Source organism: Echiichthys vipera, assembly GCF_963691815.1.
Source record: "Echiichthys vipera genome assembly, chromosome: 23".
NCBI lineage: Eukaryota > Metazoa > Chordata > Actinopteri > Perciformes > Trachinidae > Echiichthys > Echiichthys vipera.
Window position 1 is genome coordinate 14,849,503 of NC_139848.1, and position 25,792 is coordinate 14,875,294.

The 25,792-nt window shown below is 40.9% G+C and overlaps 1 protein-coding gene across 4 annotated transcripts in view; it reads left to right on the plus strand.

Annotated features, from left to right (window-relative positions):
* The window catches only part of LOC310964935 (diacylglycerol kinase zeta-like), a 130,877-nt gene that overhangs the window by 87,195 nt on the left and 17,890 nt on the right, over nt 1-25,792 (plus strand). For 3 of the 4 annotated variants that reach the window (XM_083938263.1, XM_083938260.1, XM_083938261.1), the window contains 7 exons: nt 318-384; nt 2,465-2,505; nt 4,666-4,808; nt 8,719-8,805; nt 15,468-15,557; nt 16,548-16,604; nt 24,448-24,497. In XM_083938263.1, the coding sequence (XP_083794389.1) occupies nt 318-384; nt 2,465-2,505; nt 4,666-4,808; nt 8,719-8,805; nt 15,468-15,557; nt 16,548-16,604; nt 24,448-24,497 (535 nt within the window). The remainder of the gene's footprint in view (nt 1-317; nt 385-2,464; nt 2,506-4,665; nt 4,809-8,718; nt 8,806-15,467; nt 15,558-16,547; nt 16,605-24,447; nt 24,498-25,792) is intronic. The other variant, XM_083938262.1, reaches the window with a different exon arrangement.

The following is a 25,792-nucleotide window of genomic DNA, read 5'->3' on the forward strand; positions in this document are numbered from 1 at the left end:
GAGTGCTCCATTGTGTCAGACAAGTACAACAAAATACAGATGATCACAACTATCAAATAACAAGGATGTGATTAAGATAGTTATTCTGTAAGGTGTTAATCTTTGAGCATGGGTAGTCTGCAAGGACGCTCTACCTTTGTCCTAATGGTAACAACTCATATTCACCAGCCGCCAAACCTTCTGTTTATTTACCAATTTTTTCCTCTTTTCTGTTCTTAGCTCGTTCGTTCTTATCAATAGATGCATCACTATTAGACACTCACGTTCCATGGTCTCCTGCTCTGTAATCTAAATGTTCTGTTCTGTTTTTCATTCAGGAGGAGGCAGCCAAGCCAAAGAGTCTTTCCTCGCAAAGATTATCTCCAAAGTGGTGTTTCCTTGACTGTGAGTACATCACGTTAATTATTTACCCTTTCCTTGATCAGCTTGATTCAGGAAACGGACCTTTGCGGGTGAACCAGCCCTTAGAATTGCCTGTATGAGTCCAACAACTGTAAGCTAGTCTTGATCCAATTTAGGCCTCAGACAGGGCACCAAAAAAAGGTATTTTGCCCCCCAAAGGATGACCGTAAAACAAGAACATTGTGCTCCAAATGAGAGATCTATAAAGTTCATGCTAGGAGACTTGCATACATTCATATAAATAGACAAAATGATAATGACAATAATACCATAACATTTGGACCTTTGGGTGTGAAGCTGCCCTTAGAATTGCCCGTATGAGTCCAACAACTGTAAGCTAGTCTTGATCCAATTTAGGCCTCAGACAGGGCACCAAAAAAAGTGTAATTTTCCCCCCAAAGGATGACCGTAAAACAAAAACTTTGTGCTACAAATGAGAGATCTATGAAGCTCATGCTTGCAGACTTGCATACGGTCGCATACATGTGTTAAATAGACAAAATAATAATGACAATAATACCATAACATTCCACATCAAATACACCAAAATATTACATCATCTCTGCATTGTTAAGTATAAACAGTTATTCCCCAACTTGTTGAGTGACAGTTGTTGTTTCTTCATCTTTGATTTTTGTTTTGAAATTCAATGAAGAAGCTTCATCCGACGGGCGTGGAAAAGGGCAGGTCATGTTTTCAGGGATCATACAGAATATAAACACATTCGTTGTTTTCATACAGAGAAAACTTTAGTTAATGAAAGACATGCAGACACAACCCTGTAACATGCAAACATGACTTCTGTGCTAGCACATTCTCAAAATAACATAAAGCATACATTCTGTTCATTGGCGAATGTCATGAATATTAATGTCATAGAGCAGCAGCTTGCCAAAAATATCACGGAGGAAAAAAACAATGCATCTCACGCAATGTTTTACACACACACACACACACACACACACACACACACACACACACACACACACACACCTCTGCTTGGGTAGAGTCCTGGTGGAATTTAGCAGAGAACAAACAAAGATACAGAACAGCGAGTTTAAAGAGAGAGAAAAGGGATTGAAGTCTTTGAAGTGGACAGAGGAGATGTGTGTGTGTTTAGCAGGTGATCATTTATCTTGTCGTCATAGAGATCCATTAAAGTGAAAATACACAAAATATTAGCATTTTAAAGTTGCATCAATTAATCTCCAGTACATGACCATGTAGTACAACTGAGTGCTGGTTAGATAATTCCATTTCCTGATCAGGCTTTGATACTGATGATCAGTACCAATCCTGATCTAATATACAGCCGTTTCTACATAACCCATCTTATCTACCACTATTAAATTAAGGACAAAAAAAACAAAAGGTATATCAGTATTTATATTATATATATATATATATATTTATATATAAAATAAGCAGGTCTTAATATATTGATACGTTTGGAATTGATCCACATTTGTGTATAAAGAATGAATTACAATAATAAAGTCAGAATTATAATAATTAAGATAATCCTGAGAATAATGTCTGCATTATAGTTATTAAGGTAGTTCTGAGAATAAACTCTGAATTCTGAGAAAAAAAGTCAGAATTTTAATAATTAAGAGAATTCTAAGAATAAATTCTCAATTCTGATTATGAAGTCTGAATTATAACAATAAAGTCAGAATTCTGAGAATAAAGTCAGAATTTTAATAATAAATGCTCCAATGTTCTAATAAACACGAGAAGTCTCACAGCAGTCAAAAAAGTGAACTAAAATGAGAAAAACTCCAAACCGAGCCAAGGCAGAAACTGTGGGACTGCAAAGATGGATCAAGTGCAGGAGCGCCAAAATCTCCTTCTCGTTCCTTAAACGCCTCGTTGAGACTCTAAAAGTGCGTCCGTCCCCGTAGACCTCCGTGATAAATCTCCAGTACGGCTGTTCTCAGTATAATTACTGCAGCGGGACAGTGTCACATTGATGATAATGATGCATTTAGTGACAATCTGGTTTTCTGTTTCCATGGATAATATTGCATTGGTTGACACTGTTTCTGTTTTTTCTCTGCAGCTACAACAGCAGATCGTTTCTACAGGATAGACAGAGCACAGGTAAGTCTCTCTCACCTGACTTCGCTTTACTCTCTCTAAGGGCGCACTCACACTGTCCGTCTGTACCGTGCCCCGTGCTTTAGGGTACTTCTCCCCCCTCCCTCTCCCCCCGCGGGCCAGGCCCGTTTGTACTCACACTACCTGGGCCTCGGCGAATGCTTCTTGCTGCCTATAGGTCATCACGCCGTAACATGTCACACGCATTGATTGACGTCATTGCGATGCGTTGCTTTGTTTACAAATCTTTCCATAGACCTCAGAGTTTTTGAATATTTTCATCCGACCAAATCTGTAGTAAACACTCCACTTCCGCATCACACCAACGTGAACCTTTTGCCGCCATTGTTTTAAATGTCCGCGCATGGTGCGTCTTTTTTTATTTTTTATGTCCGAACAGGCGCACATAAAATGACGTCAGAGCTGGCGTAGGCCTTGTGCTCTTGCTCGTACATGTCCAAACGGTTCTAGGCGCGGTGCGGTTGCACTCACACTGGTTAAACAAACTAGATTTCACCTGTAAAACCTATTTGGGCACGGTACGGATGGACAGTGTGAGTGCGCCCTAAATGATTCGCCTCTTTATGAGATCACTGTTTCTCAACGCATTTGATTGATGATAACCGGTTCCAGGGTCTTCCAGGGAGGGGACGTTTAAAGAAGCGCTTCGTGCGAAGAGTTTGTTTTGTTTGCGGCTGGTTCTCTCCCGGCTTATTATTATTATGGCTTTGATTTATATAGCGCCGTCCTCAGTGCGCTTTACAGAGTCCTGGTTACATTCATTCACACAGGTGGTAAACTATGATAGTAGTGACAGCTGCCCTGTGGCAGAATGATGGAAGCATGGCTGCTAATCAGTGCCTACGTGTCTTACCCAAGGAAACAGCAACTACCAACGACCATCACAAGTAGGGCAGGGAGGGGATTGAACCGCTGACCCTTCAGACATTGGCCGACTCGCTCTACCAACTGAGCCACAGTCGCGGCTCATACTGATGCAGTATCCACGGTTTCCTGAGCATGAACAGAATTTGGTGGCTTGCCAGCTTCATAATTATCCCCATTGTTTGGGTGGGGAAGGCGTACTTAGCACATTACTCTGACAAGCGGCTCGTACACCACAGGTACAGAGGCTGCTACAGCTGCATGTGGCTCCTGCGCCTCTTTAATATTCAGCCATTTCCTGCTCTGGAGTCAGAGTTTGTGTGTCAGAGGCAGCATGCCAGAGATACATTCCATCGCCGTTTGCCGATGCTCACACAATATTGAATATTATTATAGATTATATGTATGAAAATAAAGAATATGTGCGAATAAAATTAATAGCCAAATAAACTTCATGTTCCCTCTCAGTCAATTGTTGACCATTTAAATAAAAATGTATTTAAAATAAATTAAATATATAAATAGTACGGTATGTTTAGGTTTTCTTGCCATTTAAATTAAGAATAAATAGAAATAAATTAAATAGATAAGTAGTACTGTATGTTCAGTATCAGTCAATTGACGAGAATTTAAATAAGAATAAATAAATAAATAAAATGGATAAATAAATAGTACAGTGTGCTCATTATCAGTCAGTTGTTGGCCATATAAATTTCTAACATAAATTTAAATTAATTAAATATCTACATTGTACTGTGTTTATTATCAGTCACTTGCTGACCATTTTAAGTGAAGAATAAATACAAAATAATTCAATGAAATAGATAAATAGTATTGTGTGTAAATTGTCATGATATGATGACAGATTAAATAATAAATAATAAATAAATAGAAATTAATTAAATATCTAAATATTACAGTGTGTTCATTATCTGTTAGATAAATACTGAATACAAAATAAATAAAACAGTCAATGACACCATTTCTAAGTGTGTTTTCTGCATTTTGAGTTTTTGTATCGGCTGATATCCATCTGCCAGTATCACTGTGTGTCCAAAGCCTATTTGAGGTGTTTAGTTTTCCACAGATATCTTATTGTTTCAGAAAGTTTTTTTCTTTGGTTAATGAAGCCTTTTTCATGACGCAGTCAGACAATAAGAACCTTTAAATGAATATTAACGCCCTGTATAATACTGCGGTGAGCCTCCGCTTCACAGCAGGCTCCTGATTATATCATATGCGTATGATTCATGTTTTTTTTTTTAATTTTTTAATCAGGAACATCTCAACTACGTGTCAGAAATCTCCCAAGAAGAGATCTTCATCCTGGACCCTGAACTGGTTGTTATGACGACGGTGGCCACGTCTCCCTCAGCCATGCCTGACCTGGTTAACCCCGCCTCCAGCCTGGTAAACAGCGGGTACGTTGACCACCGCAAACTGGTCCTGACAGCGAACCTGAACCCTAGCTGACTGAGCACAAAACACTTATTAATCCACTGTCTGCAGGAAAGTAGGCCACATGCTGAAATATCGACAAAAATGGAACAAAAATCATTGTTGAGCCGAATGAGTTTACACAAACAAATGGTCCAGGCTTTGCAGTATATTGCACACCGGCATGAATTCAGTACAAAAGGGAAGAGTCTGTGTGAAAACGTGGTGTGCAAAGACTTCTTGAAGGGCAGGAAAAAAAGGGCACATATAGCGCATCCTCGCCACTGAAGAGGGCACTTTAGCACACGTTTTTCCTCCTAGAGGGTTCTTTAGCACAACTTTTAGCACACCTATTAGCTTCCCTGAGGACTCTATAGCATGCATTTTGGCTCCTAGAGGGCACTTTAGCACACGTTGTGGCTCCTAGAGGGCACTTTAGCACGCATTTTGGCTCCTAGGGGTTCTTTAGCACTCCTTTTGGCTCCTAGAGGGCACTTTAGCACATGTTTTGGCTCCGATGAGGGCACTTTAAGGGGGCATTTGGCTCCTAGAGGGCACTTAAGCATGTGTTTTTCAACTATACAACTACCGAATACTAGCTTAACCTACATGTTTGCGGACGTAGCTAAATCATGTTGAGCTCAGTAGAAACACACTGGCACCGGGGCAGCCTCTTGCAGCCAAAGATTAGTGACTTTGACTGCGTCTCGACAAGTAGAGCGGTTTGTGCACTTATCCTGTCCTCAAATGTCCAAGCAAGAAACTGAAACCCAAACTGCTCCTGATGATTACAGCTCCCAGTGCCTTGCATGGTAGCTTCTGCGTGTATGCATGTGTGTGTGTGAGAGTATGGAAGGAATTTGTAAAGCCACTATATAAATACAGTGCACTAACCATTTACCAAGTCCCCAGTGAAGTCCCAGTAGCGCCTCTCTTTTGTTCATGTATTGTGTTGTTCTGGTAGCTGTCGATCAAGCAGTCAGTCATTTCTCTCTCTCGTGTCAACAGTGTTCACACGCTGATAATTATGCACGCTGCTTTGATATGGTTACATGAAAAGAAAGCGAGTATTTTCATACTCCACTGCAGAATTTAGCTCTCTCATGTTATGCTGCTCATTGAACACCAACACATCATTAGTATCTGGAAGGAATTAAGAAATAGCTAATTAAACAATGTTACACAAGACGCTTACGGCTGCATCACTGTCACGCCAACAATCAAGGTACAGCACACCCTCAAGTGTAATATCGGATTATACACACAAGTTTCCAACAAAATAAAAAATGTGCAGTAGTTTTCTCCTCTGATAAATGAGCTGATGCCACAGGTTTTTACATTGCATTTCTGGGCTTGAGGAAAGTTTTACAATTATGAAAAGTCCATGGGTCCAAAAAGTTTTACAGTTTCACACTCTTTTAAAGTGGCGGTATGCTGAGAAAATTACTTTTTTGTCAAAGGCGACCATAGGAAAAAAATGGCTGCAATGCTGAGCGTACGCAGTTCTTTATGATACATCCTGGATGAACCAGTCAGCCAGCGAACTTGAGCTAACATTAGCTTTGTAGATATTGTGGACTTGTTTACTCATACTGAATAAAATATCACCCATGAACACAAAAATACTTAGCTAGCTCAATCTTGTTGTTTCTAAGAACTCTGCAGATTTCTTTTTCCATGGACTGATTTAGCTGCTACTCACTTGAATATGTAGGGTTAGCTTATCCTACATATTTGCAGAGGTGGTAGCTAAATCTTTAGCAGCCAAACTGAATAAACATCCCATATATAAACACAAAACTGCTTACCTAGCTAAATCTTGTCTGCGAAAAAAAACCTTTTTTTTTCCATGGACAGATTTAGCTACCACACAAACATGTAGGGTTAGTTTAAGCTTGAGATAGCGCTCAGTCCCCACTGTGTCGTCCGATACACCTGCTCAGCAGATCCAAACACTTACAATAACAGAGAGCGTTGTAAAAAGTAAGACTAACTTTATATAAATATGTAGGATTAGCTTAACCTACATTTTCACGGATGTAGCTAAATCTATAGTAGCCAAAAGGAACACGTACAACACATATAATGACAAAACTGCTTCGCTAGGTCAATCTTGTTGTTCCTAAGAACTCTGCTGAAATTGTTTTCGTCCATGGACAGATTTAGCTGCTACTGCTACCGAAATATTCGCAGACGTAGTAGCTAAGTCTGTTGTAGCCAAACCTGCTTAGCTAGCTAAATCTCGTTGTAACTAAGATATCTGTCAAAAGCACGTTTTTTTATTTCCATGGACAGATTTAGCTGCTACTTGCACGGAAATAGAGGCTTAGCTTAACCTACATATTCGCAGATGTAGCAGCTAAATCTGAAGCAGCCAAACTGAATAAATATCCCACAGAAAAACATGCTTAGCTAGCTCAATCTTGTGGTTACTAAAATATCTCCAAAAAAAAATAAATTCCATAGACAATTTACCACACAAACATGTAGGGTTAGCTTACGCTTGAGATGGCGCTCTGTCACCAACACACCGGCTCAGCTGATCCGAACATTTACAATTACAGAGAGCGTTGTAAAAAGTAAGACTAAGTTTATAAAAATTACTTTGTATAAATATGTAGGATTAGCTTAGCCTCCATGTTTGCGGATGCAGCTAAATCTATAGTAGCCAAAAGCAATATGTACCACACATATAAACACAAAACTGTTTCGCTAGGTCAATCTTGTTTTTTCTAAGAACTCTGCTCAATTTGTTTTTGTCCATGGACAGATTTAGCTGCTACTTGCGCGAAATATTCGCAGACGTAGTGGCTAAATTTGTTGTAGCCGAAATTAATAAACGTCACACATATAAAAACAGACCTGCTTAGTTGGCTTAATCTTTTTGTAACTAAGATATCTGTGAAAAAAAGCGTATTTTTTTCCATGGACAGATTTAGCTGATACTTGCGCGAATATGTAGGATTAGTTTAACCTACATATTCGCAGATGTAGCAGCTAAATCTGTAGCAGCCATACTGAATAAATATCACACACATAAACACAAGACTCACTCACTCTCTAGCTCACTTGTTTTCACTAAAATAGCTGCAAATTAAAAAAAAAATTCCATGGACAGATTTAGCTACGACACAAACATGCAGGGCTAGCTTAGCTGGGATAGCGCTCTGTCACCACTGTGTCGCCAACACACCGGCTCAGCTGATCCAAACATTAACAATAACAGAGAGCGTTGTAAAAAGTAAGACTAACTTTATATAAATGACTTTATATAAATATGTAGGTGGTTATTTTTATGAATAAAATTTGCTACGTCCAGCATATAAATGAACAACAAAAAGATCTATCTTCTATCAATGTTGCAGCCTACAGTTTTTCCACTCAGCTCTGGAAGTTACAATGTTGCCATGGAAATTGCGAAGTGATATCTAGAGTGATGGGCGTGTGTGATGTCATGCTGATTGCCTGGTGGGATCTACTTGTTGTATAATTAGCATTAGATCTCCCAGCCCCAGCAATCTAGATTATAACCCTGTGGTGTTTTATTGTGCCACAAATAACTAAACATCCCTATTTTCTTATGACCCTGTTCCTTCATTCTGTCTGTAGAACACACTTGTAATGCAAATGTAATGGAAGTTTTATAAAAATGAGACAAAACGCCTTGGTCTCCATTGCGGTTAAATAGTTAAGTCAATGAAATTGGACAAGGACAGTCTGTGTAAGAGTTTTGGACCCCACAGGTGTGTTATTGAGGGTTCATTTGGCTCCAGATTCACCCTCACCCTATTTATCCCAGATCAGTGATCCCCTGTCAGATCACAGCTGTGTTTCATAATGAGGACATGCTCTGCTCTGTGCGGTTCGTAACGCGTTCTTTTTGGTGATCTTTAGGGAAAGCCCCCCTGATCAGACCTCCAGCCAAGTCTTTGTCTACCCTGTCACTTCTCCCTGCCCTTCACCTTCGTCCTCTGTCCCCAGGTAAAAACAAAACCAAACATGCTGTTCTCTGCAAAGTCCTCTCAAAGCAGCTTTACTTTCTGCTGTGTGTGTTTGTGTGTGTGTGTGTGTTTGTGTGTGTGTGTGTGTGTGTGTGTGTGTGTGTGTGTGTGTGTGTGTGTGTGTGTGTGTGTGTGTCTGTGTGTCTGTGTGTCTGTGTGTGTGTGTGTGTGTGTGTGTGTGTGTGTGTCCCTTTAAACTCTACTCTAGAGAGGCAGTAACTGCAACAAGACTTTGCTGCAGTGCCTTTAAATGCAGTTACAATGGAGACCAAGACAATTAGTCTAATTTTTAAAGTAAATTTTACAGAATGTATAAAACAGACACTCAGAAAAACACATTATGGCAGCTACTTTGATAGTTGAATAATCTATATATTATTGAATCGCACAATTGCTCAATGACTCTCATAATGTATAACCTCAACACTGTAATGCACAAGCATGTTTTCAACGATTTTTTTTCAGGACAAGAATATATATGCTACAGTAATGTATAAATAGTTTAATAAACAAAAGAGAAAAATGGACATACCTGTCACTAAAATGAGATTAAACAGTCCACCTTAAAAGCTGTTATTGTTTCTGTTTCTGTATGTATTTAATAATTATTACATTATTAATTATTTAAACTATATAAGGTTTAACGTTCATTTAAATGAATATTTAATTCCAAATTCATTTAAAATCTTACAAACAAATCTGGTGAAGAAACGTCACACTTGGTATTGAGTCATGGATCCGCAGTTACTATCGTAACCTAAACTGCCGTCCACTCGCTGTTAAAAGTGTAATTCTGGTGCGAAATCATCCCATAGTCTTTTTCGGCACTTAGGCTACATACATCAGATAAACCATCAAGACCGTTTTCTTCGTGTATGAACTATTAACAGAGAAATCCGGGAGAGTTGCTAACAGCTGGGACGTGGCTAACACTGATTAGTCCTGATTCCTGATTTTTAACCACTAATACGGCTCAAAATAGCAGCAAACCTCTGCAGCAGCATTAGAAGAGTCCCTACACAGAAAACAAAGCAGCAACAGCGTAGTTAGTGAACCCAGAGTTTATTAAAAGAGTGTTTTAAAGACTTACCTACTGGCCCCTGTACCAGCTCCTCTCATAGTAAAGTCCATTCAAGTGGATTACCAAAGTCAATCCCAAAGGAAGGAGCCCATTGGTGCTTGTTTTTTTGTCTTCAGTAGCTACCACAGATAAGCTTGAGTGGTTACCCCACGTTAGCTTCAGTGGCTAGCACACGTTAGCTTCAGTAGCTAACACACGTTAACTTCAGTGGCTACTCCACATTAGCTTCAGTGGCTAGCACATGTTAGCTTCAGTAGCTACCACTCGTTGGCTCCAGTAGCTACCACATATTAGCTTCCCTTGCTTCCATACGTTAGCTTCATTGGCTTCCGCACATTAGCTTCAATGGCTATAATACGTTAGCCTCAGCGGCTACCACACGTTAGGTTCACTAGCTACCACACATTAGCTTCAGTAGCTAACACACGTTAGCTTTAGTTGCTACCACACATTAGCTTCAGCAGCTACCACATGTTAGCTTCAGCGGCTACCACACGTTAGGTTCATTAGCTACCACACATTAGCTTCAGTAACTAACACACTTTAGCTTCAGTAGCTTACACACATTAGCTTCAGTAGAGCGAATAAAATGATTGTTCAGACTTCTCAGAAATATATGAGAATTGAATATTGATGGTTTCAACACCTGGTGGATATCGTTTACATTTGAGTGTGCCATATGCTTTTTAGGAGCATTTAAAGATTATAAACATGCCAGAAAGTAAAGACTTGCTTTAAGCTATCGCTTCTTGTCACTCTGCAATAGATTGTCCTTTAATTAATCACAAAGTGTCTTTGAACGTGACACTGAACCCTAAGTTGCGTGAGAGGGGCAGGACGGCGGCCTGCATGGCAGCTCGGCCACCTTCGCAGTGGGAATTTGAGCGTGAGTGGGTGAATGAGAGGAAAATTGTAAAGCGCTTTGTCCAATACGATAGAAAGGCGCTATATAAACTCAATTTAACCATATAGTGTGGGAAAGGCTTGGCTCACTCTGATTGGTTGAGCATGTCCATGCATATTAAAGTGCGCTGCTTCACAGTTTAAATTGTCAAGCCTATAGAGCCTGTTAGAGGGCAAAGCCTGCATGAAGTAGAACTGCATAATTCAGAAGTGTGTGTGTGTGTGTGTGTGTATAAATACATGAATAATATTTTCTATCTGCATTTTTTTTTCCCTTCCAGAATCAGCCAAGTGTTAGTATAGTATTCGCTTTGGTTGTGTGTGTGTGTGTGTGTGTGTGTGTGTGTGTGTGTGTGTGTGTGTGTGTGTGTGTGTGTGTGTGTGTGTGTGTGTGTGTGTGTGTGTGTGTGTGTGTGTGTGTGTGTGTGTGTGTGTGTGTGTGTGTGTGTGTGTGTGTGTGTGTGTGTGTGTGTGTGTGTGTGTGTGTGTGTGTAAAACACATTTTTCTGCTTGCCCTGCCTCCATATGAAATCCTTTTAACCATATTTACACACACACTCGCACTGATTAAATTCTCACCTACAGGAACCTGTTAGAGCAGCTGTCTGCTGATGCTCTTTAAATGCTCCCTCTCTCCAGGCAGAGAGAGAGAAAACACACTCAGACACTGAAGACTTTCCCAGTGTTCTCTGTTAAAGCAAGTCACTGCAGGCGTACATCTGAAAAGACAAATAAATAGCTTTATTTATTTTAGTCACATTTGGTGCTCTAGTGAGTTTTGGGGGCAGCAGGACGTTGTATTTGGGGCCCAAGGACGAAAACAAACCGTTTCAGTTTCCTTGAACTGAAATTGCGAGGAATCCTAAGTCAGTTTGTACTTTAATGAACTGCTCTTAGAGAATTAACCCGAGTGACTTTAAATTTGTTAGGTTGCATCTAAAGACCTTTGCAATGCTAAATTGCAAAGTTTTTGAGGATTCATGGCTCGCCCTTGATGCGGCATGGCGGTAAATTTTGTCCAAAACCTGAAAACGTAAGTTGCGGTAGCTCGACTTTACATTTTCCATTCTGCCCCAAATTTCACATCATCGTAGAAGACATCTACGTGCTGAAATTGAGTCATAGTCAGAGCGCCACCTACTGACAATAGGAAGTCAGGTTTATTTTTTCAAACATTATCGCATTGTGAGGGGCTTGGGATTCTCAAAAACTGGCAGTTCTGCAGTGATTGGGCTTGTGTGTGGCCAGCGGGCTCCATAGGGCTCCTAAACACACGCTATGGTTGGGAAATAATTGTTTTGATGTTCCCCAAATTTGGTGAGATCATTGCTCTCATCTTGAAGAACGTGTAGACATTTTTTGAATTTTTTTCACCTGAAAGAAAGTCAGCTTGGATTTTGGGCATTCATTTTCATTTTACGAACATGTTTGAGGCCTTTTGGATGCACAAAAATGCACAAAACTGAATTTTTGAAGGCACGGATCTTCTAACGACCACACTTTCAACAATCCTTGAAGAATTATGACGTTCTTTGGATGAAAAAGTATCTTAATGGAAGCCTTGATCTATTTGCAAAATGGTTCTCAGAAGAACCTCAGCCCTTCAGAAAGGTCTTTTCTTTCTAAGAGTGTACACGTTAATCTGACCGTCTATCTTCTCTTGATCACATGGTGTAACTCATCAGCATCAGTGCTCTTTTGTGCCATTTTAGCGGTGAGTGTCGTTTGTTAATACAAACGTAAGTGGGCTCACTGCACCGACAGCGCTGCTAAAGGTAATTGACCCTCGAGAACAGTTATGGGTGTAAAACGCTGGTGCCTCTTCTTGTCATGAGTTTAATTATCTGAGCCATGGACACGGTGATTATCAGCAACAAAACAAACACTTACAGCATCATCATTTACATTCCTCCTGCTCTTATATATGAAATGTGAACATATATAGATTAGCATACAGAATAGAAAAGAGGGAATAAATAAAGTAACAGAAACAATGCTAGTACAGGCAGAGCAACACAACCTGCTGATCCTAACAACACTTCCCTTTGGCTATGTGTGAGTGTGCGTGCACGTGTGTGAGTGTGTGTGCGTGTGTGTTGGCGGGCTGATTTGCAATGCTGAGTGCACTGAGTGGGAGGATGAGGAGGAGAGATGAGACCGAGAGGCAGGGGCAGAGTGAGGGAGAGATGGGTTTAGGAGAAGTCAGAAAAGCAGCGGATGGAGAGAGAAACGCATGTCAGAGCACTCCAGAGTAACACCAATCTACTGTACGCAGACGCACACACACACTCGAACACACACTCTCGCACAAACAGTGTAGCAGTTTTCCCACGCAGGGCAGGAGGTGACCGTTATTCCTCCCACTGTAATTACCCCTCTCTCTTCTGCTCTCTATCCCTCCATCTCTCTGACAAACATGCTGAAACACACCTACACACCAAACATTTTGTTTTGTTTTTTTCTCACGTTAGTTTACACTTCAGGTAATGGTCTTTTTAAAAGTAGACGCAATCAGCCTCTCAGGTTAGGGAAATTCTGGAATTTTAGTGAAGTATATTTCAGGAGGGGCGTAACTTTACAGGGGAGCCAAAACAGAAAGTAACCGTACTTTACCCAGACTTTGTTTATTAAATTCAATCTTTTATATTAAAATTTCATAACTACATTTATTTAAACAATAGCTCACGACAGGCAGTGGTATGTTGCTTGCTTTTATAAAAATGATACCCACTATGCTAATATTTAAGTGGTGGATATATTACAATTAAAACAGTTTCTATTTATAAAAAGCATCTATATAGCATTGTTCTTACAAAGAAATAGGCCCTCCTGGCTGGCAGTTGCTATGGAACGTACTGTCTAGTTGCTGCCCTGTTAGCCTAACCTAGCGTAGCCTAACAGCTTGTAGAGATTGTGAAGTTTCACAAACTGACTTAATACCACAGACATAAACACTTAAATGCTTTGCTAGCTCAATCTTGTTGAAACTAAGATATCTAATGAAAAAAATAATTTTCCCATTGAAAGATTTAAGCAACAGAAACCGTTTCTACTCTCTGTTTAAGTCAACAGCTAACTTACGCTAACGTTGGGTTGCAGAGGTGAAGTTACTCAAAATGAATTAAAACTACACATATAAACACTAAACTTCTTTGCTAGCTCAATGTTGTTGTAACTAAGATATCTGCTGAAAAAAATATTTTTCCATGGACAGATTTAGCTACTTTGTCTGTGAACATAAAGCTAAAGCTAGCACTCCGGGACAGCTGATTGAAATTTCCAATAACAGAGAGTGTTGTAAGAAATAAGACTAACCAATCACTTTACAAATATGTCGAAATCTTTTGCAAGTTAAAGTTACTATACTGTATAAAAATATGAGAGCAGATTGATATTGCTTTCATAAAATGGTTACCAACTATGCTAATATTAAAGTGATAGACATATTAAACCATTTCTATTAACAAAAGTCATCCATAAAGCTTTAAAAGGAAATAGGCCCTCCTGGCTGGCTGCTGCTATGTAATGCACTTTCTAGTTGCGGCCCTGTTAGCTTAACCTAGCATTTTTTTGGCTAAGAACTAAGATTTGTATAGAATTCAAATGAACCCTTTTGGCCGTAGAAAGTGGAAACCAGACTGCACAACACTAACAGAACATGCATTAATGTGAAACTCTTAAAGATATCCCTGTCAGAAAATGATTGGTGTAAACAGACTTTAATTCACTAAGACTGAATTATGGAGCTGGAGCATTTAAGGTTTATTAACATATTTTGGTTTTAGTCTCTCCCTTGACTTTGACTTGAGGATGCCTCCTCGTTAATTCCGCTGCTATTTAAAGACAGAAAAAAGTCTAAAAGCTGTTGTCTGCCGGGCTGTTCTACCAAGAGGGAAAAGAACCAGAACCAAGTTTTTACATGCTGCTTAGTAAAAACTGAGCCTTTATGAAGACAAACGTGGATACAGGCGTTAGCTTAAGATAATTTCTACATCCACGGGGTATATGATTAGTGTGCAGTCCGTGAGATGTTACTGTTCATTTGTGACATTGCAATGTTTACTGATTTACACCAAAAAAATAAAAAGTCTTTTAGCTCAATGCTCTAACACATAAGGAATTACTAGTAATGAGCTAACAGAAATTAGTTTCATGATGGCAATATTATGCTAAAAACAAAATAACCCCTGTAGCTAGCATAACTGCTACATCCACAAGGTTAATAATTAGTTGGTAGTCCGTAATGTTATGCTAACACATAATGGGAATTACCATAAACGCGCTAAAATAAATTATCATCTTGTTGGTGACCCAATGCTAACACCAGATGCCTTGACATTTTTTACATCAGAATTGACAGTTGAGAGAAGCGTCACCTTTGCTGTGATTGGCTGTGATTTCAGTCTCCCAAGAGATTACTGCCTAGATTTATCGTTTTCAAAACTCGTTTTTTCATACTTCATACTTATTTTTTTCATATTTGTATTCATTCCCATTTGGCTTGGTGGTTAATATTACATGGTTCACCACTCTACAGCACATATCCTCCATACATTCCCAGGGCTGTCTGGAAGCTGCAGCCCTCAGTGAATATGTGAACTCAGTCTTGGCTGAGATTTAGTTTGTTCGGTGACTTTATTTCCTGTGTTCTGCTGCAGCTCTTCCCAGAGGCAACGAGTGAACAGTGACAGCTCTGCTGCTGAAGCTTTAACACTCAACGAAACACCTGTGACCAGCAAACTCACCAGGTTAGTATACTCTTTGACATACATCCAGTACATCCTGTCTTAATGTGTCCAAGCAGTTCCTTGTGTTTTTATTGTATTTACTAGCAAATAAGTTAAAGCTGCATTCTCTCTAATGTCCAGCAGGGGGAGACTCCACTTAAAGCTGCGTTCTCTCTAATGTCCAGCAGGGGGAGACTCCACTTAAAGCTGCATTCTCTCTAATGTCCAGCAGGAGACTCCACTAAAAGCTGCATTCTCTCTAATGTTTAGCAGGGGGATATTCCACTTAAAGCTGCATTCTCACTAATCTCCAGCAGGGGGAGACTCCACTTAAAGCGGCATTCTCTCTAATCTCCAGCAGGGGGAGACTCCACTTAAAGCTGCATTCTCTCTAATCTCCAGTGATCAAACCAAACAAATGTTGGTTTTCCTTTTTTACTGCAAGTATTTCGTTTTTGGATTGGAGAATTCAGAGGTCAGTGTTCATTCAGCCAATTAGTTTTTTTGCTTGAAGCAAAAAACGTAAGCCAAATTAGTTTTTTTGTTTTTGGACCAAAAACCGAAATCACGTGGTCTGTTTGTTTTTTGTTTCTAATCCAAACACAAGAACATTTTGACTTTGGTTTTTGCAAATAAATTATATTTATTTCTCACATGGGACACGTCTAACGCGCCTATTTCTGTACGTCGCCAGTCTCGACGCAGCATTATTGGGCTGTTATTGGTGGATTACTGGCTGTGGATATATACACTTAATAATCTTTTAATCCTTTTTTGGTTTAATGCGGAAAAACACACAATGAACACTGGATAACAAAGGTTTACACTCGGAATCTTATCATTTATTCTTATTATAGTGGAATATTAGGGTCCATGTAAACTTTGCACATCGCAAAGACAAGCTCAGATACAGACAATAATACAGGTCATTTTCAAGTGTAATAAAAAAGAGTGAGCCTGTTATGCCCAATTCATACTCATCTAAACGTCCCATTATGTTGTGTTTTGCAGGGCGGGTTGCATCCATCGTTCCAACACCACTGCAGCTGATTTTAAGCCAAGACTGAGGTCAGTATATTACATTCATCAGTCAATCAGACTTTATTTCTATAGCACTTTTCATACATTTGAAATGAAACAAACGTGCGTATATATACAAACATATACAAACATAACAGCATTAACACTTTCAGCATTCAGCACTTACAGCCTTCAGTTGGAGGTAAAAAACTGACAATTTGTCGGACAGAGATCTTACCCACCCAGAGAAGGAGGTCTTAGCCAAGGCCTTGAACTTTGCCATGACACCAAAAGAGGTACCCATAGTGGAGTTGATTAGAGCCACAGAATCTGCTATAAAGAAAAACAACTTTACTGGAACTGAGGCTGAACAGCTAAGGTTAAAAGTCTCAGCCTCGTGCCCCGAGCTAAGGTCCCCCCATCCAACCTCACCATTGAGGAGAGAAAAACAGTAACACCACTGAGCAAAGAACACAACATGAGAATCCTTCTAACAGATGAGGGTAGATTCACAGTTTCAATACAACTGATCTCTGTACTACTCAGTGACTCTAACACTTATGAAACTCTGAAAACGAGACCCTACCAGCGTTTACAAAAAGAGTGTCTAAAGCAACCACAAAAAGAAGAAGTCATTGACAAATCACTGTCCCAGGGACTCAACCCCCTGCTTATATGGACTCTCAGGCCCATTGTCAGCAACATAAACTCGGTCACTTATAACATTGCCAAGCAGGTTGCAAATATTCTGGCACCACTGGCAGGTACACCCCACACCACATCCAAAACTCGATTGGCTTTGTGAGCAAAGTCCAAGACTTAAAAATGGATCCAGATGAAACTATGGTATCCTACGACGTGACTTCCTTGTTCACCTGTATTCCTACCATGGAGGCTCTGGCCACAGTAAGAGCGGCTCACACAGGACAACTCCTTACACAACCAGACAAATCTCAAACCAGACCACGTTTGCCAACATCTGAACACCACATATTTCCAGTTTAATGGCACTTTTTACAGACAAAAACACAGCTCTGCCATGGACTCACCAGTATCCCCTATTGTGGCAAATCTATACATGGAGGAGGTAGAGGACAAGGCTTTGAACTCCTTCAAAGGAGTAACCCTGAGCCATTGGTTCAGGTATCTAAAGAGGTGAAAACTTTTACCAAACATATAAACTCTGTGGACAGAATCATCAAGTTCACTAGAGAAGAAGTCAAGGACAACAGTTTGCCTTTCTTAGACTGTGACGTCCATATGTAGAACGACAGGAGCCTCCTCATTGGGGTATACAGAAAACCAACTCACACAGATCAATATCTACTGTTTGACTCCCACCACCCCCTGGAACACAAGTTTTGAGTGATCAGAACCCTGCAACACAGATCTGATAATGTACCCACCAGCTCACAGGTCCAAGGGGAATAACGCAAGCACCTGAGAGGCGCCCTCACAACTTGTGACTACCCCAGCTGGACCTTTGTGAAAACGGCAGCTGCTTCAAGAAAGAAAACCAAAGTGGTTGAAAAAGAAAACAAGAGAAACAACAGTATGTGGCTGGGGTATCAGAGAAACTCAGGAGGATCTTCAACAAACACTGCATCCCTGTGTATTTCAAACCCAGTAACACACTCAGACAGAGACTAGTACATCCCAAGGACAGAGCACCACACATCCACAAAAGCAATCTGGTTTATGCTGTCCAATGCAACGAGGAATGCAAAGATCTCTACATTGGAGAAACAAAACAGCTACTGCATAAACGCATGGCCAAGCACAGGAGAGCTAACTCCTCAAGCCTGGACTCTACTGTCCACTTACATCAGAGAAAGCCCAGTCCTTTGATGACAACAATGTCCACATCCTGGACAGAGAGGACAGATGGTTTGAAAGACGAGTAAAAGAAGCCATCTATGCAATAGTAGAGAAACCATAGCTAAACAGAGGAGGAGGTCCGAGACACCACTTATCTCCAGTTTACAATGCTGCCCTTTCATCCCTTCAGGAGATTCAACAATCTAACCTCAAAGAACAACTGTTCACAAATGGCCTCCTGCGACTCCAACGATGTCACTCTAACGACGGTCGTTGGCACTTGGAGCACAAAGAGTTCCAGTGACATCATCAGCCTTGTGAGAGGTTAAATACCTGGATCTCTACACCAGATAGTTGGACCAGTCCCAGCCTGGTCAGATATTTACATGAACTGATGAAGCCTCTTGGATGAGAGGTGAAACGTCTTCCTAGACAAATAACCAAGTCCAGTTGCTTTTGACTGAAATTGCTTTGGGGATAACGATGACCTGGACAAATGAGAACATTCACAGGCTAAAAGCATTAAAAAAGGGAATCTCACCAGTTTACAGTGAGGAAACTTTAGAGGCTGGATTAGAAATTGATTTAAAATAAAATAATTAACGACTAGAGTGCATGAATCAATAGGGAATGGAGAAAAACGGATGAAAACGAAATAAATTAGACTCGATAAAGAACCACACTTAAAAGATAAAATAAATTAAATAATAAGACTAAATAAATACCCCCTCAGGTCTTCAGGAAAAGGTGTGGACCATAGTGAATAAGTTTTGCAGTAGTTTCAGCCGTAAAGATTATGTTTTGGGCTGTCATACCTGTATTTGAAAAACAGCTTAAGGTAGATAGGAAATGAGGCACCTTCTCTGCCAGGTGAGCTACTGGGCATACCAGATATTTTACTTAGTATTTAGTATTATTATACTTTTTAAGCTGGGTATACTTTACAATTTGATCCCATTTGTGGTCCCATTTTCGAGCCGCACGTACCGAAGAGACATCAATGAAGACAGAAAACACAAACTATCCAAGGGTATGTCAAGGGTATTTTCCAAAACTTTTCCGTCCACATGGTCTCGACTCAAGAAATATCTGCATCCACAGGAAACCAGTAAAACCGACTCCAAAAGCTGTAGTACACATGCCAGGCCTGGCTGTGGCACTATAACTGCCACAAAAATACACCAACGAAGGAGAAGAAGAGACAGGGCGACGCTGTGTAGAATACAAACACCGGAGACTTCCCAAATCCTCCTCCATCCTAGAGAGAAATCTGTCCAATGTTTCCGTTGTTAGTGGAGACTTTTGTGGTGTTCTGGATGCACCGATCACTCTGTAGTTAGTGTCCTCAACGAGCAGAGGGTGCTGCTGTTAGCCCCTTTCCCCTCCGGACGCACTCACAGGCGGGCACTTTCGATCTAGATTTAGAGACTTTTCACACCTTCTTAGCAACTTTATTTATTAAAAGTTAGAAAGAAGTTAAATGACGATTATGTTGTTTTTTAAAAACTCAGATCCAACAACAGAGAACACGGCACTGCTGCATTGTAGAAATACGAGGCTATGGGGGGCGTTTTCAAATCTTCCCATTCTGGGACTCAGTTTCAAAAGATCCCGTTTTCAGGCTCCGATAACGGCGACTGCGTGTGGATGGTCGGCCAAAATGATACTAATGATACAGGAAAACGCGTCTCTGTGTAGACGGGCCCAAAAACAATCTTTTGCAAAAGGGCGTCTACAAAATCAGAAGTGTGACAACAGCAGGCTCGGAGGTTAAAGACACACTGAACTGGAACATCATATGTATGTAAAAGGAGGTGATACAAAGATGTTAGATAGCTCTCCATATTTTAACATCTCATAATTTCTGTTCATCAACTTCCCTGTTAACCACAGCTAAAAGAAGAAACATGCAAAGAACACGAGGTTAGTCGTGGGCATGAAAGTCAAGAAGGTTAACATAAAATAAAACTTCTCACACAGTTGAAGCTACTAGTCCATTCCCCACAGTCGGCACCTTTTTCTTCAATGCACCTGCACAACGCGGCGCCTAAGACTGTCACAAAGACGCCAAAAGAGGGACAGGAAGTGACATAAGGCTGTGTCAGAGGTGATGATAACTGTGTACAAACCGCTACCCGCCTATATAAACATTTTTCACCCGTTTTCCTTTCTCTCCTCAACAATGGACTACTACCGTTACTGCGTTGCACCTGTTGTGGAAGTCCGGGATATGTCTCCTCCATTATCGTACTTCTGCCAGCGGGTACTCTCACCCCCCTCTCACCCCCTTCTCCTTTCTCATTGGCTGACGCACCACAGTGTCATGCGATCCGGCTGAAAAGTTCAATATTATTAACTTGCCTGTGGAGGAGATGGACACAAATATCAATCGATTTTCGCTTCTATAACGCAGCCCGTCTTGAAATCGCATATGTAGAATGATTATTGTATGTAATCTCTTCTATTGTGTCTATCGCTTCCGGTTTGAATGCATAAGAAAGCAAATTGCCACATAAGGAGGGAGGTTGGGGTTATGGATTGGTCCTAAAACACAGGTCTTCACCCGGGCAAGCAGGGTTTCTTTCCCGGGTTGTTGCCTTTCAAGTACTGGATGTACTAAATCAAACCCCAGCCTTTTTTCTAATCTTAACCAAGTGGTTTGCATGCCTAACCCTAACAGTCACCTTTTGTTGGCCAAAATGGGTCACGTAACAATATTTTTGGTGCCTTGTTTTTGCATACTACATCCGGAAGATGGTGAAGTCATTGAATCCATAAGATGTCATACCGATTTGTGTGCAAAGCTTTTTGTATGATATTAAATTAACCTTTTCATGAGAATACGTTGTTGCGCTGAAGAAAATGATCTAACATCCATGACTGATATATAAAACTCAGTTAAAGAGAAGGGTCATGTTGATGTGGGTGTTGTGTAATTGTTGCTTAACGGGGCCTCGAAGATATGCCTGAATCCGCCGGATGACACGCAATGTTCGGCGGATCGACCCTTTAAAGATGGCATCTATTGCCCTAGAGGCATCAGGAGACAAAACCAAAGCACCATGAAGTGCGCGGGATTTTGAAGCCAATTTGCCCCCATGAAATGATTCATGTTCATATCAGAACATGATCCATTTGGTCTGGTAATATTTTGAAAATCTAAAAGAGCCGCACCAATAATCCCCACTCTGCGTAAGAGGTTTCACTGCTATATTTGATCACACAAAGTGTCTATGTGACTCTTAAAAGTTCAGTAAAGATACAAGAGACAGTTTTCTCAGTATGGACCAGCAGCACCATCACTGACGCCGGTTGTCCTCTCATCAGTAACGCGTCAACCAACAAGCAGGGTCACCAGCCAGTGTGTGAGAAAGCTTCCACAAAGAGGCGTGATGTGATTTTCTTTGGTGTGTTTCACGAGGCTCTCTGTGTGAGTTGGATTTTAATTCATTCACAATCCCTACGCACAGTTCTTGTGACAGTGACAGTTTGAGTCTCGTCCCTCTGCTCATTAAAACATACTGGTGCTCATTAAAGCACAACAGTACTTTGCTCATTAAAACACTATAGCACTGACAAAAGGAGTCCTCACAGGTTCTTTATGTACCCTGAACAGGACAGTCTGCTCCCCTGTGCGTGTGTGGCGATACATGAGGTCTAGGGATGTGCATGAAAATAGCGGCTGGATTCAACAGATGAAACTTGCTTACTAGCTAGCGAGCCGGTTAGCACATATGCTACAGACTAAAGTAATTGAATTTAATTGAATTCAATTCAATTTTATTTATAGTGCCAAATCATAACAAAAGTTATCTCAGGACACTTTACAGAGTAGGTATAGACCACACTCTATGACTTATTTAAGATTTACATAGACCCAACAATTCCCCCCGTAGAGTACGGTGGCACCGAAAACCTTCCCTATAACAGGCAGGAACGTCTGACAGACCCAGCTCCATGGAGGATTGTACAGACTAAAGTAAGCAACCTAGTGTGCTTTGACTCAATGAAGCGGGCAAACGCCAGCTAGCTCAATGGATCACATTTCCAACCACAACACTTTTTTTTTTTTGTGGTTGCTGCTGCTTGAGCATACAGACATGTTAAATGTGTTTCTATAATAAGAAATCTAAGGTACCTACAAGTCATGCTAGCTTGTCATGAAGGAGGCTAATTAATGCCCCAAAGTTATGGGGCGTTCACACCAAACGCGATAGGCGCGAATTGGGCGACACCTCTACATTAAAAATCAATGTAAATGGCGCGATGACACCGGTTCAGGTGGAGGCCATGCGAATGAAGCTTCTGGAGCGTATGAAGCGACGTGAATAAAGTAAAAAATATTGAACTTTTCAGGCAACATTGTGCCGCAACAGCTAATCGGCGTTGATATTGCGGTAAGCGTCATCAAAATTCTCCATGATACATCCAGGGGATCACCAAAGCCGCTATTGTCGCAGTCCTTGGGGGAAACCTGTCTGTTCCTCTGGATATAATATAATGGATATAACTATGAACTGTGGATGGCAGCAACGCACCTTTAGGCATTTATTCTGCCAGAAATCCAGAAGAAGGAATAGAAGAAAGCCATCAGTGCAGAGTGAAGCTGAGGAGGAGAACAGGCAGCAGCTGGTATAGTCAGCTTCGGAGGTTAAATGATTGACGGTCTGATCTCGCTCATTTCTGTTCTTTTAAAAGCGTTCAGATTCCTGTTTGCACTAGCATCACTTTCCATTTAGCACAACAGCAGAGAAAGCTGAGCTGGGCATCTTAGCTTCAGTTAGTTAGCCGCCTCAGCTGCTACATGCGATTGAAGCAAATGAAGCGATGATCAAAAATGTCACAAATGTGAGCAAGTGGCACGGTACAAGCGTCTGAAGCGATTCTATTTGCGTCATTCGTATTTGGTGTGAACGCAACATTAGGCTAAATGTTGACGATTTTTAAAAGCTGTTCCATTTCAAAAGGGGTCACCTATGACCTCCAGATATGTGAATGTAAACAGGTTCTTCTCGGGGGTCCCCAAGAGCCTCTTTACAGACAGCCACTTTTATCCAGACAGTGTTTCTCCTGCAGTACCTATTCTAAAATGGACTCTTGTAATATTTCTGCATACTGGGGTCCATAAACAGTGTTGAATGTCATAAACTGGGTCTGACTCTTGTGGATTCAATGAGCCAAGTTGTCTCCATGTGTGATGATGTTAGTCCCAACAGGAGGCATTTTCTTGGAGTTGAACTAATGAAACCACAAACTAGAGAACTAGGACATTCAGCTACAAACTAGAGACCTAGGGCATCCAGCTACAAACTAGAGACCTAGGGTGTTCAGCTACAAACTAGAGACCTAGGGTGTTCAGCTACAAACTAGAGACCTAGGGTGTTCAGCTACAAACTAGAGAACTAGGGTGTTCAGCTACAAACTAGAGACCTAGGACATTCAGCTACAATCTAGAGACCTAGGTAATTCAGCCACAAACTAGAGACCTAGGGTGTTTAACCACAAACTAGAGACCTAGGCTGTTTAGCCACAAACTAGAGACCTAGGTAATTCAGCCACAAACTAGTGACGTAGGGAATTCAGCCACAAACTAGAGACCTAGGGTGTTTAGCCACAAACTAGAGACCTAGGGTGTTTAGCCACAAACTAGAGACCTAGGGTATTTAGCCACAAACTAGAGACCTAGGGCGTTTAGCCACAAACTAGAGACCTGGATGACCTTGATGGATAATTTTCAAAAAAAGCAATTCTTGCAGGAATCTCTCAACGTCAAATGTTTTGGGATTTTTCTCCGGTGTTCCTCAAAGTCTGGGGGTCTTAATGATGATTTTTGGGGATTTTTAGCCATTTTTATCAATTCTCCAGTGGTAAAAAATGTGTAACAAATAGTATCAACGTTACTGCAGCAGTGGCCTTCATCGTGCGCAGACATAATGCTCTAAACTTTGAATAAAGGCTGAAAAAAGTTCCACAGTTTTATTTCAGATTTATGACTGGAGCACCTTGACATCATCTTCAGGTTCCATCTTTCAGATGAGTCTTATATTCTGTCTGTTTTGATCCCATTGTCCAGACAGGAAAAGGGCCAAAAGACAAGTGAAATGGAGAAGGAGCGAGAAAAAGGTAACACACTAACGACACTCGTGTCATCTACAAGGTTCACTTTTCACAATGGAAATCACGCGTCTGACAAACTGCCTATAGTTCACACAGAGAGAGTGTGTGTGTGTGTGTGTGTGTGTGTGTGTGTGTGTGTGTGTGTGTGTGTGTGTGTGTGTGTGTGTGTGTGTGTGTGTGTGTGTGTGTGTGTGTGTGTGTGTGTGTGTGTGTGTGTGTGTGTGTGTGTGTGTGTGTGTGTGTGTGTGTGTGTGTGTGTGTGTGTGGTTGTGTGTGTCAGCTCCTGTGTCTCCAGACAGACTGTTTTCTTCTCTGACATACATTTTTTTTTCACCCTCTGTCTCCTCACGCTCACTCGGCATGCTGGGAGTTGGCTGTGTGCGAGCCGGAGCTGTCTTTCCCGTCAGCTTCACTGTGGCTGTATTCTCTCTTGGGAACTCGCATGTTTTTCACTTCATGATCTGGTTGACTTTTTTTTTCCGTCTCTCTGCTGTGACTTTGCCAGTAGTTTTGTGTTTTGATTCCAGTTTTGGTGTTTTGCATTTTTTGAGCTGAACACAGAACCCAGCTCTTGCTGTCAGTGATGCGTTTATAGAAATCAGTCTCTCTCTGCAGATGTGGCGCGGGTCGTTCTGTCTGAAGGAGACACCCTCAGAGTTAATACACATACATGAATTGACATTGTTATTATTATATGTCTGGGTTATTATCATTTCTGTCAGTTCACCAAATGAATACCTGAGATCTAGGAACACTGAAGGTTATCCAAACCGCTTGTTATCCTTTTTATTATCTCACTGCAAAGCAAGGAATGTCTGTGCGTTCATATGCGTGTAATTCATATCTCCAGAACTGTCCATCCTATCGACTTGACACTATATATATGTATTGCAGATGGTGGCACTATAGACGAATCTGGCGATCCGTTTATGTGTTTTCGCTAACTAGCGACGCCGCCATTGCTGCGGTGGCGTCTCCCTCCGGTATGCGCACGCTTGAATGGGAGCTGTCATTAGAAATGAACCTTTTCTACTTTTCCCTTTACTTTTTATGCAGCAATACTTTTGACAACCATGTCTAGGAAGTCGGGAAGAACCTGTGCAAGTCTCTGCTGCTCCAACAGCGGTGGGAAACTTTAACTTTGGAAAAACACTGAATGAACGTCACAAACCTTTACCTCATGAAGAGCACCTCTGTCTGAGGCCACACGGTCTACATGGATTTAAACCTTTACCTCATGAAGAGCACCCCTGTCTGAGGCCGTACGGTCTACATGGATTTAAACCTTTACCTCATTAAGA